Here is a 16,861-nt window from a genome sequence, read left to right on the forward strand (position 1 = left end):
GACAAAATTGTTCGGGAAACACTTCAACAGCAATAATAACACACAAGACGGAGTTGACCTCTCTTACTGCCCGTCGCGCTTCCGGTTACCACGAGGAACGGATATGGTTCTTAAGCCGCGCAATGTTCAGGTCTACGTACTTGTATGAGGTGTCAATTTCGTTCTGGTAGGTGGTTCAACGGTGTAGGTGCGGATTTACAGTCACTTCAGTTAACATTTATGTGCGTGCAGTTGTGTTTCAAGTTTCAGTGAATTGTGCGTCGAAATGTAAGCAGTATTGTGCTTCTACTGTCTAATTGTCATCATCAGAATTCTAAAGACAGAGTTAATGTTAAACTTAATCATCAAACTCGTCATCTAGGACCACACCCTTAGCCTGTTCCGGTTAAAAGGATTAAAACTTCATTCCATCTTTCTGACGGACGAACCTGGTATCGTCTACCCTTCGGTTTGTATTGATACAACAGCTTTAAGATTCGGATTTCATGAAGTCTTTCCAAACACTGCCCATTTATTGCGACAGTGTTTAATTATCGTATTCCTGTTCAACAGCACAACTTACATTAAATCTTTTCAAAACGAAATGGTAATTTAAGACGGTCTAGTGAATAATGTGTGAAGCCTAACACATGGTTACATAAATAAAATTAAAAAAATTCGGGCAACCTGGCAGCAAATATAACTAGGCCCAATTACGAAGAGTACAATTAAAATTTGAAATAAATGTTTTTTTTAAATTAAAATTATTTGTTTCACAAAATTATATCTAGTAATATAACGTGGTGTAAAGTAAGTAAAATACACATCTGCAAATACCTTATACATAACCCGCATTGCGTTCTTATTAAATCTTGAAATTTTTAATACAAACTGATTTGAAACAATATAATCTTTCATTGAAATTTATTTAACAAATCAGCCAAGAAATGAGCCCACTAAAAGAGAAGTACTTATTAATAGTGAACCTTTTCTAACGAAGGAAAACAAACACAGTTTCACCACCGCGGGATGACTATAGACCTGTCCGGTTTATTGGGGAGGGGTGTTACCCCTGCAACGCATGTCAGCCGTTTAGAAATGAGCGGTGCCTCGCCGATGGGAGATCCTGAGCTCTTCCGTCACGTGGAACGCGGCGTATACGGACATGGACACGTACACGGACATGAATATGGCTATGGTGGGTGAGTATCACAGTGGAATACACGTGAGGTAGTGAGCGGTTTTTATAATGCATAAAACGTTGTTTCGTTTCTCAGCAACACTTCGATACGTAATACGATAATTAAGGGCAGCAAGGCTTGTAAATGACAGAATTCATCGCCTTGATGTTGGAGGCAGCAAGGGCCTCTGAAACGTCGGTAAACTTCTACCAAACTACACGGCGCAACAACGCAGAAGACAGTAACGTTCAGACTCACCTCCGTGAAAACCTCAAATCCTACATAACAAGTGCTTATTACTGCTTGAATTTCAGGGGTAAAGCAGGCTGGAAGGGAAAACACTCGGCGATGTCAGCGCTAACACTGCTAGTCTTTCTGTTCTACATCAATCTCCTTCAGGTAACAGACATACATTTAATAAATTTTTCAACTTACAAATTCTTCCAACCGTTCACAGCACCAAAACGCAAAGCACTGTACCTCCTTCCTAGAATGGATAATTCTCATATTATTCAAAGGTTCTGTTTCAGCTACATTTCCTGTAATTTACAACGTCCAATGAGATGGACAGACGATCATAAGAATGTAAAAGAAATCCTTCGTGGCATATTTAAAGTTTCTACATTGCTATTCGTTCAGAAACACCCAGGGGCCATATAAATAATTTCAGACTTGATATTTGGTAACTTGAACGAAATTCAAACCTAGTAACTCCCTAATATAGGTCTAGAGGTTTACCGCTACAGAACTTTGCTCGACTCCTTCTTGTCAAAGGTTTTCGTCATACGAGTTCCGTTTCTTCCACGCTTAGAGGTTACATCCATGAACTACTTCCCCATTATACCAAAATACAATGATTCATACAAAATATGTTTCAGTTAGTTCATACATAATAATAAAATAATTAAATGTTTGCGAGAAAATGGTTTAACAGAGCAAGGGATATCATCTTGCGCTTCGCCCAACATTCCGTCCTCGGTTATTTTCATGGTTCTGGTAACGCCACTCACTGCGTGTTCGTTCTCTTTTAAACAATTTATGTTCTGTTCACGTAATGACACAGGATCCAAAATCCTGGCTCTAGGCTATATTAAAATAACACATTTATCAACTGAACCCTGTAAATATGAGTGGGGCACACTGACTTTAGCCTTCTTATGCTGCCAGACATGCATCCAGGAGAATATGGCGACAACGGGAACTACTATGCTGATGTTGGTGGCACGAAACCGTAGCCGTCCACTTATTCGTCCATCGCGACAAATACGCCAATCTGAAGGACAGATAGATGCTCTACCAGGACCGGGAGTTTACTGGGACACGAATGTTTTATTCCGCCGTAAAGGAGAACCTTGGAATAACTGTTCGGCATCGGAACAGAAGCACAGCGCTCGCATTGCGGACGAAGGAGTTGCCCAGGAGGCGAGCAACACAGTCACAGCTGGCGACGAGGACAATTCTGCACGGGACAAGACAACAGACTTCGATGATTATCAAGAGAACAGGGATCTATTTGTGAAAGGTTTGAAGTCCAAAGAAGATTACTCAGAAACTGGCAAAAAATTATCGGTAAATACAACTTCTTTCCTTCACAAACAACTGCATGTTTCTGACAATGAATTAACACACAAAGATGACGAACTATCAGGCACAAAAGATGACATAGATTTAACACTGACAAACACTGATCACAATTATCACAAATATTATAAAGAAAGCCAAGATTATGACTTCAGTGATGACAGTGATGGATGGTACTATTACCATTACGAAAACGACAATAGGCCGCAGATAGAAGTCTCTACACCTGAAGCCAACGATCGAGGACCAGTAGACGACAGGTACAAACTGGAAGAATCAGAAAATCTTTACCCATTTACGAATCTTGGAAGCTCTGTTTGGAAAATCATGACTTCAGTGTCTAATGCAGTTATACAGCGACTTTACTCGGGCATCGATGTAGCGCAGTGTTATGGTCTGGTTGTCTGTGAAGCACATCGAGTTGGCACAGCCTGGGGTGATTCGGGGCTCTTGTTGGCTTCCAGCCTCAGGTGAGATCATAATTTCAAGTTTTAAAAATATCAAACTTATTTAGAATAAAAAAAATAACTAGAAAACTCACAAGAGCACATTTTTCTGAAGAGGTAGCAGTCACTCAATCAGACAAAATATCTCTCCGTTATAAACCCCACAGGTTCACGATCGTGTTCACAAAGGTGCGCTCCCTCACATCATATCCCGTTAGTATAAATTTTAATATTATCCTTCTATGTCTCTCAATTAGTCTCTTCCCTTCATATTTTCCGATCTCGCCCACTTCATCCTCCATCCTATGTGGACCAGACGCTCCCTCGACCGTTTTACATCATAGGAACGTGGATATTCTGATAAAAGGCGTGATTCTTGTTTGACGGTTTTATCGATTCTGAGTCGACTGAGTTGCACTGATCATTTGCTATAGTAAATGCAAAAATTAAAACCAAGAAATTAAACTTAAAACCTATCTAATATATATATATATATATATATATATATATATATATATATATATATATAAATTTTCCTTCTTTGGGGGCGGGGTAGTTGTGATGTTTCCTATAAATCAGATTTAATGGTTACTATGATGAATATTCGTATCTTCATAACTTAATCGGAGAAGCATTTTTTTAAACAGTGAAATCCATGTGATCGGACTGATAAAAACTCGCGAGTCCCATTCATTACTCAGAAACTAATTTTTGCTTTGTTAGTTTTATAATTCCGTCCAATAAAATTAAATTGAAAAAAAACTGGGGCAAACTTTGTATTTCAAGGACAAGCTGTGGCCATATCGAACGGCATCTATTAGATTCTGGGAACGTACCGAAACTAATTCAGGAAAACCAACAGGGTATTTAATGACGCTGTATTAATTTTCGCTGTTTTTTAGTGCTAATGATATAGGTGTGGGAATGTATTGGCAGTGAACAACTGTAACACATAATTTGAAAATGTTCCTCTTTCAGCGAGATTATGATGTGGCTTTATGGAGAAAATGATGAAGACAGGAGACTGATCACCAAAGCAGCGGTGGTCGGAAGACAGCGACAGAGCTGCAGAGTCCAAATGCAGCAATGCGAAAACAAGAGTCAAGACAGATCAATGTTGCCTGCCATGGCGACAGTTTTGGAACTGCTTTTCTGATATCGGCATGTGAAAACGCATCTACGACATATATCGATTTGAAATCGATCTCTCTTGCCATGAACATACTGTATGGCAATGTCAGTAACATCTTCTCTCGAAATGTTAATGGAACTACTTGAAAGTTTCCATAGATAAATTTTCTTACGTCACCAGGAAATATATATAAACAAAACAATATATTACTGCTACATAAAATTCGCACATAAGGGTAAATAATTCGTTTGGTAGCTGTAAAAAAAGTCTAGAAGTTTCTTATACGTCAAAATGAAGAACAGCATGCATGGAATCTGTCCTCATGTTGTCGTATTATTAAAAATGGGCACAGAAAGGTCAACTGAGGTAGCGGGTTTGGGATAGGCCGTGGTGTTGATTTTCATTACTTGCAGTTATCGGGTGAGGAATGTACACGTACAATATTAATTAACGCACAATACGGAGCAGAAATTAGCCAGTTCAATCGACAATTTTTCTCTCCGGTATTAACAGATATCTTACGGTTCAACCAGGTGGAAGGTAAAAGGTAAAAAGTACTTGGAGGTAAGAAAATGCTATAAAACCAGCAGCCATTTTGTCTTTAGTTCTTTCTGACATGTCGCAAAAGAAAATTATTTAGAATTGATTAAAAATATGTAAAACTGTTTTTTAAGCATTTCCATTAAAGCTTTGTATTAGCACGCAGCAACTGAACCGAGTAACAAACTATTTTCTATATGATTTCCTTATTTTCTGTTTCATACCCATTAACCCTTTGAAGCAGAAAATCGTCTGAATAATATTTAAGAATTTAGTCCGTACCGTAAAGAAAACACAACACCAAGTGGTTAATGCTGTTTAGGGAAATAATCGCTGTTTACAGCGAGAATCATTCGAAATAAAGTACAAAATTAACAGTTACCGATTGTTGGAGCAAGCGGAATATATTTACCATTTGGATTTAAAAGGTTAATTTCTTCCTCACACAAAATTTCTCTTTTCTTCATCTCGTTTCCTCCAATTTTCTTGGCGACACATATTCCCGCGTGCCAGAAGTTTTCTCTGCAAACATCTTATATAAACTCATCGAATTAAAATATCATTCTGAAGCATCTCTTAGTAGCTATAGTATTAAATTTGATCAAAAACACATAAAAGTTAAATATGCTTTTCTGTATTCAGGACGCCTACACAGCAGAAAATTTATGTCCTCACTAATAATACGCGTATCTACACAGCATTTCAACGCAGAGATTCTTCGAGGAAAAATATTTAAACGCCCAAATGCATAAACAAGAACTGGGATTCCTGTGTGACTTGTTGGATGCCATCAATCACAACGTTCTAGAGCAATTTTACCGCACAATTGGCCAGGGTGTGCTTCCACATCGAGCAACCATGACGTGTAATTTGAATTCAACAAGGGAACATAGACCGGTCTCTTCTGACGAAGTCAACGAACTACTGACATTTTCCCATAAAATTAGGTCACAACCTGGATTTAGTCCAAAGACAGTTTTTTAAACAAACTCTTAACAATGAATGCTGCTGCCAAGAGCAAAAGCCAGATTATTATTCGCAAACACATGAGGAAATGTTATGTACATATGTTTGATAACTAATTATGTGATACAGGGGGAAAATATAATAGATATTAAATACGGATGAGAATGTTAAGTAGATGCACTTGGATCAGGATAATGTCAATACGAAGCCTAACAGTTCCAGAACCGGCGGAGAATTTCTTGACAATAAGATAAACTATCAGACCCTGAAGAAGTGTTCTGCTCCGCGAAGCTACTTAGTTGAGAAACAACTACTTTAGAATATCAATAATCTGTCAGGAAATAATTATATTAGATAAAGTTATAATTAAAGACTCACAGAAGTTACACAGGCTTTGTTTTCGTTACCAAATGCGTAATTGTATTAATATAATTAATAATAATGTTAAAGTAGAAGTGGTATTAGCCATTTTTTCGTTCGACATGTGTTGCACAAACAAGTTCTCACTTCTTCGAAACACAGAGCTCTTAGAATATTTAGCAAGCGCCTACTTATTATATATAATACCCGTTATATTATGATCTGATTTCGTATCATGTTCATATAATATAAATTTAGTCAAATTAATTTATAACTGGCTCCGCAGATAAGTTTACAAAGTTATCAAATGAAAACACATCTTGGTATCTGAGTTTACAAACATTTCTTTCTGAGAAAGGAGTACATCACGGGAAAGTGTGGGTTTCACAGGATGTCACTTGTCTCGTATGACGGAAAAAAATGAAGAATTTGGATTCGTGCTTAATGTAAAGTGGAAATTACAGCGGATGAAGAAGGGAGTATGAACACAATTTCGCAATCGGAGATATCTAACATAAAACACTGGAATGTATGTAATGCCACGACGCAAGGCTGCTGTAGACAGAGATACAGGCAGTTGCATTTGAGCGTGTGAACACTAAAGACGCACATTTGTCAAATAAAATAAGCTTAAGTGTCGTGTAAATCAACCAGTTTGTCGATAAGCCCTTCTGGCATCATGCCCTCGGTATAAACCGAAATGAAATACGTCTGACAACTTTTGGTATAGCTTACAATTTTATCAGAATTGTTTAAGCAGCTAATTCCGGTAATGAAACAGTCGGACAAATGAAAGTTATTTCTGCTTGGATAATAACAGAGATTTTAAATTTAAATGACAAAATTTAACAACGTAGATATCAATTACGGTTAGAACAATAGTTTTTTATCAAGACCGGTGTAGGAAGGACAAATCCTGGAAATGGAACAAGTTCCGAGTATAAAACACGGCCGACGATGAGGAAACAAATAAACATCGCCTAGCACTCACTTTATGCACTTGTGGGGAAAAAAAAAACTTAATCACTTGCTTGTATAAATTTAGCTAGTCACAGAGACATGTTTCTGTCTTACGTGTACCTCGGGCTGTTATCCGCTTCGGTTTACGATCCCAGAGCCCAGGTTTAGAAGACGGAGCAATGTTTACACTTCACCGCACTCCGGTTCCTGAGTCCCACCCAAGTTGAATGTTTATCTTATCCCTACCCGGCAGACCTCCTTACACCAACCTTCTTAAATGAGGTTTACATACTGCTTTTTGTCACAATATAAACCAAATGGTTGGGATAAAAGAGAATACTATCACCACGCGAACTGTTCCCATTCGTCTTCTAACTGAATTTACATTAACATGTGTTAAATGTATCAGTATTATAGATTAAAGAATACTTACAAGCTTAATGAATAATCACGCTTAATATACGCTTTGCAGATGACACAAAACGCACGCTTTAGCAATTGCACGTGTTATTTTTTAAGAAACTGATACTCGTTCAGTTGGTCAACAAATTCGTCGCATTTTATTGAACCCCGAAGATCATTAACCCCTTCACAACAGCCCGAAACTGGTATTTTTTACATGCATATGTTAGCCTCTTGTAATTGAAGAGCATTACTTAGTTGTAGATAAATAAATGTATGAAAATTATTGATTCTGCGCACTATGAGACTCCACGAAGACGTAGGACTATGCAAGAGTGAAGGCACATCTTCACCAAGTACCTGTTGTCTAATTATGTTGTAGCAGAATACGGAGGTTGTTTGTTTTTGTTTTTTTTTCTGTCTGACGACAGGTCCATATGAACAGGATCCTTCCATCCTTTTCTCGGACTGGGACCTGTTCATATACGTTCTTGGCAGATGATCCAGAAGTGGTTTGCCATTGCCTTCTTCTGTGTGTGAATGGAGTAATTGTTGGGATGCCACGGAGAAACCGGGGAAGCCCCCGGAGGAAAACTCCGTGTTGCCTAGACCACGGCCTTGTCTAACACAAGTTATAAATTCGGGCACCGCCGGGAATCGAACCCGAGACCCCAGGATTACAAGGCCAGCGTTCTAACCGCTAGACCACCGTGGCAGATAACCCGGAGGTACGACACAGCTAATATAAAAGCCCACCACAGCACACAATCCTCTCTACAAACCATATTCGTGAGATTTTCATGTTATCTTTGCACCATCTTCTCTATCTACAAAAGCAGCCGTTTTCCAAGAGTATTCACCACTAAAATTTTGCGTGTATTCCTCAGTTTTTGGACGTGGTAAATTTCGCTGCCAGTCGATTATCATTAGAAAATTCGTACAAAATCTCGTTCGCTGCGGTGACATCAGCCCTCAAGTCACCTAGCAATAATATTCACGTGGCATGCATAAAACGTTTTAACTACGTGTTCTAAACTTGTCATAAAAGCTATCAAAACATCTGTCACTAATTCTACATTTTGCAAACACGTATTTGTTTCATATGATTCTCAGAGGAAACAGAGATTACTTCCTTAAACAGCATTAACCAACCAACTGATATTTGTAATTAATTGTTTTGTGTTGTTGTTTTCTTTGAGGTACAGACCGAATGTTTAAGAGAGAACACGAATTTCAGATTCAAACGTTTATAATTTACATATATTTCAAAAATGTGTATAGTTGAATAAAAATTGATGGCAAACACTCACATTTTATTGGCAGGCATTTCCACAGTCTATAGACTATATATCAACAAAGAAAAGATTCGTGGTTTGCACATCTGGTAGTTTTTGAAAAAAAAATTGTATTTGTTAAGAGATAAAAAATACAGCTACAATACTTCGTGGTGCGCAAGAATTTAACTTGTACACAAAACAGATTCTAAGGCAGACAGGTGTGATTCCACCACGTTAAATGCAGGACGTGTTGAAAAGTCAAGACACAGCCCAGACGACGTCTGATATTCAACAAACAGCGATGGTTTAATGCAGTACGTTGTGATAATCAAGAAGCAGACGATTTCAAGGTGTTAATTCTGTTATGAAGCTATTCTTGATTAAGTAAGATTTGAGATTCTAACGGCGGAGTATCAAGATGGCCGTCCTCTGGTTTGTAGCACCGAGTAGTCTGGTAGAAATTTGCCATCGTTTCAGAGGTCCTTGCTGCCTTCACCATCATCTTCCTGTTCCGTCTTCAGCTTCCATCTTTTTCATGAGCGGTGAATATTTTTCTTCTCTTGGTGAATAAAGGAACGGTTGTTCGGTATGGAAGATTATTTTAAAATATTAAGATAAACGAGTGACTTGTAGGAAACAACACAAACCATTTATTTCAAAAATAATCGCTCCATTTTTAAGTTTCCGCAAAAAAGACAATAACAAGCTTCCTTCTTCAAAATACCTGATTCATGAGTTTTTGTACCATACAATGTTGCAACTTTTTCTGTTTTGAAAAGAGTTTTAAGCGAAAAAAAGCCTGTAACACTGCTTCGCCATACAATATCCTGATTTTTAAACAAGAAACCTGTCCCGTTAATTCTTCTACGTCAGTTTCCGGACACACACTGACATACACAATAACATAAAACGAAACCAGTTATAACTAATTACGTTTTAATGTTAATTGCACTGTTACAACCGTTGCTGAATTTCTTTTGTAGGTATGACACCCACATATGGCATCTGGATACAATGCCTTTAATTATCGGCATATCTGGATCAACGTCGTTCGGAAACATCACCACAAATCCTTAGTTGCCAACACGTAAAGTAAAACACGAATAGACTTCGAACAAATGCCTCTCCGTTTACACGTTTTACCACAATGCAAAACCAATGTTTCATCAAAAACAAAATTGAAACATTAAAGAATTTAAACAGGTTTTGTCTTATTTCTGTCACACTGTGTGTGATCGTTTCAGAAAGACGAAGACATTAACAGTTTCTGAATTAATTATCCTCTCAATTTCATCCTGACCACAGCATTAACAGGCGACATAGTATCAAACCTAAACACAATTTATTTCGCACAATATAATAAAAACATTTTCATCTATGAAAAATTACACAACCATTAAAGGCTATTAGACGACTGCAGTCTTGACACCGAAACAGGATATTTGTTAGGGCAACCTCTTGATCATGAGAAATAAAATACGTACTTCGGATTGGTTCTTGTTTAACCTAAAGCCTTATGCATAATCATATGTTTAGCTATCGGAGAACGTTGTCTGTCGTCAGTCTTTCCTATAAAGATTCTTTTAAAGCCCTCTTTGATATGGTGAACATATGGCGACGTCTACAAGCAGAAAGTTCTATAATATACCGAAGTAAATTAAGCGATTAAAAAAACCAGCAGCACTATGCTGCTTCTTGTATCACTAATAAACATCATGTTCTTTCACAGTTTAGGCAGACTTGTGAACTAGTTAAAACACCCTCGACGCTTTGCTCATAGGCCGCCATGTTTCTATGTTTTTAACGAGGTGCGGGTCTCATAGAAACCACATGGGCAGAGATGCTACAAGAAAACGACGATCAAAGCTTATTATGATATGGTTAGGTTTATTCACAGTTTAGGTTTAGGAAGAGGCGGTGGTAAAGGGGATATAGCTGTGGTTAAAATGTTAGCCAGATTCTAAACACTTTTCTCTGTAAGCTGTTGTTTGCTTATGGTTCTCCGTATGCCGCTGATGTTCAGACTGCGTTATCTACTCTACATGCGAACAATTCAGCTTCCTTACCAAACTCATTAACTGAAAAAAATTCATGTTCAAATTTTACAAAAAGACGTAAAAAAATTATGTACGTTGATATGCTGTCTCCAGAATGCTGGATAAAAATAAAATATAAAGAAACAAATAAGTTAAAACATGGTAACATTCAAGGCAAAGTTAGAACAACACTGAAGTTGCCATTCAGTTCAGAATCTTCGTCTTCCTGTCTCCAATCCAATAACATAATGCTTAAATACGGAATCAAACTGTTTCCGTTTATTAGTGGTTTGCAACTTGGTCTCTCAAAATAGGGGAAAACAAAGGCTGAAGATATTTGAGAACACGTAAAAGAATATTTAGACCCTTAAGAAAGAAGGTAACAGATGCACATAATTTGTACACCACAAAATATTATAAGTGACAATATAAAGGATAAGTCATGTGGGGCATTTAGAAATCAGAAGCGCATATACAATTTAAATTGGGTACTGAAGATATGACAGCACATGGGATACCGGCAGATAGATAATATTAAAATGGATTATAATAAAATATGGTGTGAGAACTACATTCAATTGACTCGGGATAGATTCCAGGGGCAGATCAACGAACAGCACTACGTCGTTCCTACCTCACTAGTTCACACGACCGCAATGTTAGCATCGTCAATGGTAGAAAATTAAAGATTATAAAGGTTAGATGGATAACGCTATAGTGGCACAATGTTCATAAAAAATTTCTTAAAAATCCATCGCAATAAACCTGTCTTTTAAAGTATTAATAGTAAACGTGAAGGAGTAACGCAGAGACGTAAAGGCAAGGCAGGAAGGCATAATCCATAGGAATCAAAATTTTTACACTTTTCTCACAGATGTGTTCATAAAAATTATATCAGAATATGAATGACTGATACCAGAAAACAATCGCAATACTCTTGCGTAAAAATGTACTTCACCAAATAGCGACGACTTCAACAGAATTTAATAAACAGATTAAACCAATTTCAACAAAACCGGCTCACAAATTCATTTCTTTAAAGAAACCCTCTGTAACAATTTTAAAAAATCAAGACAAATAACAATAACACTAAGTAGCTAGATAATTTGGTTATATCTCAAATATTACAAACACAAAAATTACAGTAATATTTCCAGTGATATTCAGGGCACAATTTTTTTTATTTAAATCATGATATAGTATAATGGGTACAAAAGAAGTTAGTTTATTTCAGTTACACACATTATGTAATGAACATTAAGTTTTACAGGCAATAAGTCAGTGAAAACATTCGTACAGCTTTTTATAACATTCATTTCCTCTACAAATTATTTCTCATCATTGCGTTACATTTTAATTTCTTCTTCTTCTGGCACTATCTAGACACATTTCATTTTCAAAAGAAAGTTCTGCATCACTTTCACCTTCCTTCGGGGGTCCGCAGCAATTTCACTATCATCCTTTCTTGTCGAGTAACTTCGATCCAACTAGCTGTTCCAATACAATAAAAATCATCAGTGCTGCTTGAAGAATGTCTCATTTCAAGGATAAAAAATATGAAGTGGATATCATCACTTTAAGCACAATTAACAGCAAATGACGTACTTGTCATAGACAGCCCAGTTTCTGTTTTCCAATCGCACTGTATAATCTTCTTGTATATCCTCTTAAGTATTTTACTCTATTTCTACATCCGACTGACGAAGTGACAAACCATAAAAACATTGGCAAACTTGGTTGGTAATGATAAAAAGAATGATCATCCACATGTCTTGGGGCGAGACTTCAACATGCATGCAAAAAGTTAAAAATGTCAACGGGGGGGAAAAAACCCCAAAAACTGAATATGTAAAATTGGAGATAACACAATCTTGCCACTCAGTTTATTCCACTTGCTCTTGCCAGCATGTATTTATATGCAGAAACAATATTTACCGCAAAATGTGTAGGTAAATGCCCGATGTATCACTATACAAAACTTCGCACTGATGGCTCGTCAGTTATCACCACCAAAGTGGAAAAGAAAAATTTTTACGTAGAAACCGTTGTTTGATGATCTGCTACCACACAACATTTCAGGATCGTTATATTACATGGCACGAGTGTCATTTCCATCTCACAGGTTCATGGGTCCACCATAATGGTATAACTGGTTGCAGTAAATTAATAAGTACATGTATAGAGCAGCTCCCGACGGCATGATGTTCATAATAAATATCATCAAAATTTATCCATCAGTTCTTGAGGCGGATCAAATGGACAGACGGGATCAGCCCCGCGTCTCTTCATTCCATGCACATAACACATAAAAATCTTTGCTGAGAATCAAGTACGCCAATACAGATATTTTTATAAAGAAAAACACGTGGTAAGGTGTTACATTTATTTTGCTTTAACACATCTGTAGTCTACAATTATAGACACATTATATTATCTGAAACGCTTCTAAGTTTAGATTTTTCACTTGTTATAAAGACAGCAAAATCTACGCTGACTTCAACACGAAATAATTTAAAGTCAACACGTGAAAGGTTCTTCATGAACACGGTGATAAGTTTCTATTCTATGTAACAGTGACGCAATGTTAAAATAAAATTCTTGCATTTTTTCTCTGTATTTATGTTTGAACAAAAATGTAACTATTTCCTCAAAATAAAATTTTACATTCCGAGCAATAAACCATTCTTCTTTGAGTTTAATATGTGATGCAGAAGTTTCAGAAACGCGTAACACAATAACAGTGACTAAACTAAACACCAGAAGCATCTTCCTGAAAGCAATAAACCATTTTATGTAATTGGTGTTCAATAAAAATGTAGAAAAATGAACTCACGTCATGAATTTAAAATAAAATTATCAATATTATATGCGATCAAAATGACAAAAATATATAATAACTTCACTATTATTAATAACAACATGTGTACTGTACCAAGACAGTTTCATTTTGAAAAGTTTTATTTCAAAGAATGCAGACTATGTTCTTAGTTTAAGCAGTATGCAACGTCGAACTACCATATTGCTACCACTGTTCAAATTGTATAGTTTTTCTGGAGTTATCAGTAAAATCCTTTCACGCATATTACCAACAAATACAAGTAATTCAATTCCTCGGGCAGTCAACGTAAAACAACTACAAATCAACCTTTGTGAAAAGAGACATGTATTTTTACTGTGCATTTCTTTCTTATAAGAAATTCAGTCTTACCTACACTTCTCTTAAATGTATTTGGTTTGAGTTAAAGCACCCTCTCCGAATGTAGGATCAGTCATGCGCGACCAATCCGTCTGACCGACAACAAATCCGATCGCCCGCATCTTCTCCTGCTCACGACGTTCTTCTAGATCGGCCCATCGGACCTGAAATTCAATTCCAGTAATTATTCTTCAGAAGTTAAGTTGTTTTAAATATAATACAAAGTAATTAGTATAAAATTGATAAGCCACAGCAGTGCATAATAGCTACCCCAACACGAACTGATCATTTCCAGAATTTACAAATGGACATTCATGGTATTAAACAAAAAGTTAATATTTTACCATCTTTTTGCCAGGCGTAGTTTTTCGTTGATTATAGTCATCTGTCAGCTGCAACCAATCCTCCAGCGTCTGTGGTTTGTCTTCGGTCTTGTGCCTTTTTGCTAAGCCATCGAGGCGATCTGTAAGTCAGAAAATGTCACAATCACAATTCCAGTACTCTAAGAAATCTTAATATAATATGCCATTTAACAATTTATTCATGCGTAACAGTTGACCCTCTTCCCAACCGACAAAGATGTAAAATTACTTGTTAAGTTATAATCTAACTCAGTGGTATTCAACCATTTTTGTTCGCGTACCCCCAGATATAATTTCTCTTCAACTTTGTACCCCCAAAGTTGTTGGTGCATAATTCAAGTTATACATAGTATATAATCTACATCTAAAATATATTAAATAAATTACATTACTGATTATTCAGTGTTTATCATAAAATAATATGTATTTTTTTTAAATTTCAAGTACCCCCTAAGGTCCCACACCATAGCCTTGCGGTCTGAGGCATCATGCTTCGGACCGGCTATACGGAATGCGCGCTGGTTCGAGTCTCTGGGGAGAAGAAATTTTCTCATGAACTTTCGACCAGTGTGTGGGACCGGTGCCAACCCAGCACCGTGAGGAAATTGGGGAGCTACAATGGGTAGCGTAATCCGGTTATGAAATCTAGCAATGGCTGGGGGTTCGTCGTGCTGACCACACGTCACCCTATATCTGGTTGGATGATCGTTCACCTCTGCTTAGGCATGTGAACGTGAGGCCAGCAGTCAAGCTAGTCGGCTTTGGCTCTCTGGGGCTGTTACGCCACGGATTTAATTTTAATTTAAGTACCTCCTAAGAAGTCTTCGTGTACCCCTGGGGGTATGCGTACCCCAGGTTGAATACCACTGATCTAACCCACAGCAAGCCTGCAGTTATATATACTTCCTATTAATGCTCTAAGTTTGATAAAACTAACTTAACATAAGTGTATTTCAATAGACTTGGCGACAAATAAGATTAATTCAATTTCACAAGTCGCTAAGTCTGACGAATACTGTAAATAAATATCCCTTTATTGACAAAAGTACTTGTTGGACTTTTAAGGAGTTCCCAGCATAAAAGAAAAATTATGCATAAAATACACATCAATGAAGTTTAAAATCTACCAAGACTTCAAGAAAAGCACTTTGACACTTTGAACTATAATCATAATTCTAGTTACATTTCCATCAAACAGAGCTACAACTTCAATGTAAAGCCCTTAATACTATAAATATAGACACTAGAGCATACACTGATCCTAAGACTCTTATGGATACAATTTGAAGCTATGACAGAAATCTTCTTCAAAATGTCCTTTCACATTAAAGAAATGTTCATAATAAATATATGTTTGAATATGGCTGACTTCTCAGTTGTAGTGTGGTAGGAGTTCACCGGCATTGCAGAAGTACTTGCTGCCTCCATCATCAGGCTCTGATTATGGAGGAACATGTGTGCATATAAATATAAGCATGCATTCCTTGCCCTTTTATTTATTTAAATTTCTACCTCACAATGATCTTAAGTTTAAAATTACAATTTATTTACAGAAGCAACAACACAGTGAATTTGTCAAAATTGTTATGCTATGAGTACACTTCTTAACATATAATTCTCTAAATGTATGCATTTTGCAGTTTTACTTACCTACTACACTTAAAAATATACATAAATTCCAAACTTAAAACATGTAAAACCCCCAAAAATATTAAACTTACTGAGTTTATCACCAGATGGCTCCATCTGCTCCCACTTGCTGGTGAACACGTTCACAGGTTCCTGAAGCAACAACTCTCAAGGTTTAGAGCAAACAGTGTACAATGAATGAGCATGTCAGTTATCTCAGTGACATCGACCACAGGCAATTCAAAGCAAAACTAACAAATGAATACAACGTAAACACAACAAACACATCTAAGCTGAAAGATGACTGTCTTCTGGGATGTAGTCTGGTATATATCAAACAACTATTCAGAACTTACTTCCTTCATCATCAGGTTAAGCCCCTACATTCCAGAAGACAGACTTCTACATGTTCCATACATCAAGTAGAGAGGCACAACCCAACTTCATGTTAACTAAACGTGCCATTACTGTAAGTGTTAAATATGAGTCAACGTAAGAAATCAACCCCCAAAATTGATTCACATGTCATAGCACAGAAAAGACAAGTTTTACAACTATTGCTCAAAGAACTGTTAAAACATGATCAACGTTCACAACCACATTCAGTATTCCATAAAAGACAGTTCACCTATAAACAGAACCATCACAGCTTCACTTTACTGCTGCATGTAACAAACACCTAACAAAATGTTACAAATGGAATAAATAATAGTTTCATTTGAAGCAGACTTAATATCTAAATTTATTTTTTATTTTATCCATTATCTGTACTTTGGGACACATACGATGTTTTCCTCCTTGCGGCGGTGCTGGA

At 36.8% G+C, this 16,861-nt stretch overlaps 2 protein-coding genes across 13 annotated transcripts in view; one reads left to right on the top strand and one right to left on the bottom strand.

Annotated features, from left to right (window-relative positions):
• The first annotated feature begins 157 nt into the window (after positions 1-157).
• On the top strand, positions 158-5,028 carry LOC110834253 (uncharacterized). Of its 2 annotated transcripts, none has more exons than XM_022073209.2 (5): positions 158-448; positions 980-1,181; positions 1,475-1,559; positions 2,328-3,211; positions 4,166-5,028. In XM_022073209.2, the coding sequence occupies exons 2-5, from the start codon at positions 1,009-1,011 to the stop codon at positions 4,341-4,343; spliced, it is 1,320 nt and encodes a 439-aa protein (XP_021928901.2). In that variant the 5' UTR covers positions 158-448; positions 980-1,008; the 3' UTR covers positions 4,344-5,028. The 2 variants fall into 2 exon arrangements, with proteins under 2 accessions (XP_021928901.2, XP_021928916.2); XM_022073224.2 differs by having other exon boundaries at positions 158-431.
• Positions 5,029-12,062: 7,034 nt separating this feature from the next.
• LOC110834246 (protein ZAP3) overlaps positions 12,063-16,861 on the bottom strand; it is a 46,982-nt gene continuing 42,183 nt past the window's right edge. For 6 of the 11 annotated variants that reach the window (XM_022073195.2, XM_087347197.1, XM_087347199.1 and 3 more), the window contains 3 exons: positions 16,140-16,200; positions 14,401-14,519; positions 12,063-14,220 (listed from right to left, as the gene is read on the bottom strand). In XM_022073195.2, the coding sequence (XP_021928887.2) occupies positions 14,080-14,220; positions 14,401-14,519; positions 16,140-16,200 (321 nt within the window). In that variant the 3' untranslated portion in view covers positions 12,063-14,079. The remainder of the gene's footprint in view (positions 14,221-14,400; positions 14,520-16,139; positions 16,201-16,861) is intronic. The other 5 variants (XM_087347195.1, XM_087347194.1, XM_087347192.1 and 2 more) reach the window with 5 other exon arrangements.

The sequence above is a fragment of the Zootermopsis nevadensis genome, unplaced genomic scaffold, assembly GCF_977971745.1.
Source record: "Zootermopsis nevadensis isolate Lab colony 2312 unplaced genomic scaffold, Znev_1.0 Znev_ptg000011l, whole genome shotgun sequence".
NCBI classification, from domain to species: Eukaryota; Metazoa; Arthropoda; class Insecta; order Blattodea; family Termopsidae; genus Zootermopsis; species Zootermopsis nevadensis.

What these genes read in the sequence shown, in the direction of transcription:
- LOC110834253 (XM_022073209.2), top strand. Translation starts at nt 1,009, where the DNA reads ATGACTATAGACCTGTCCGGTTTATTGGGGAGGGGTGTTACCCCTGCA. An exon ending in CATGAATATGGCTATGGTGG is followed by an intron (nt 1,182 to 1,474) that starts GTGAGTATCACA and finishes CTTGAATTTCAG; the next exon opens with GGGTAAAGCAGGCTGGAAGG. An exon ending in TTGTTGGCTTCCAGCCTCAG is followed by an intron (nt 3,212 to 4,165) that starts GTGAGATCATAA and finishes TTCCTCTTTCAG; the next exon opens with CGAGATTATGATGTGGCTTT.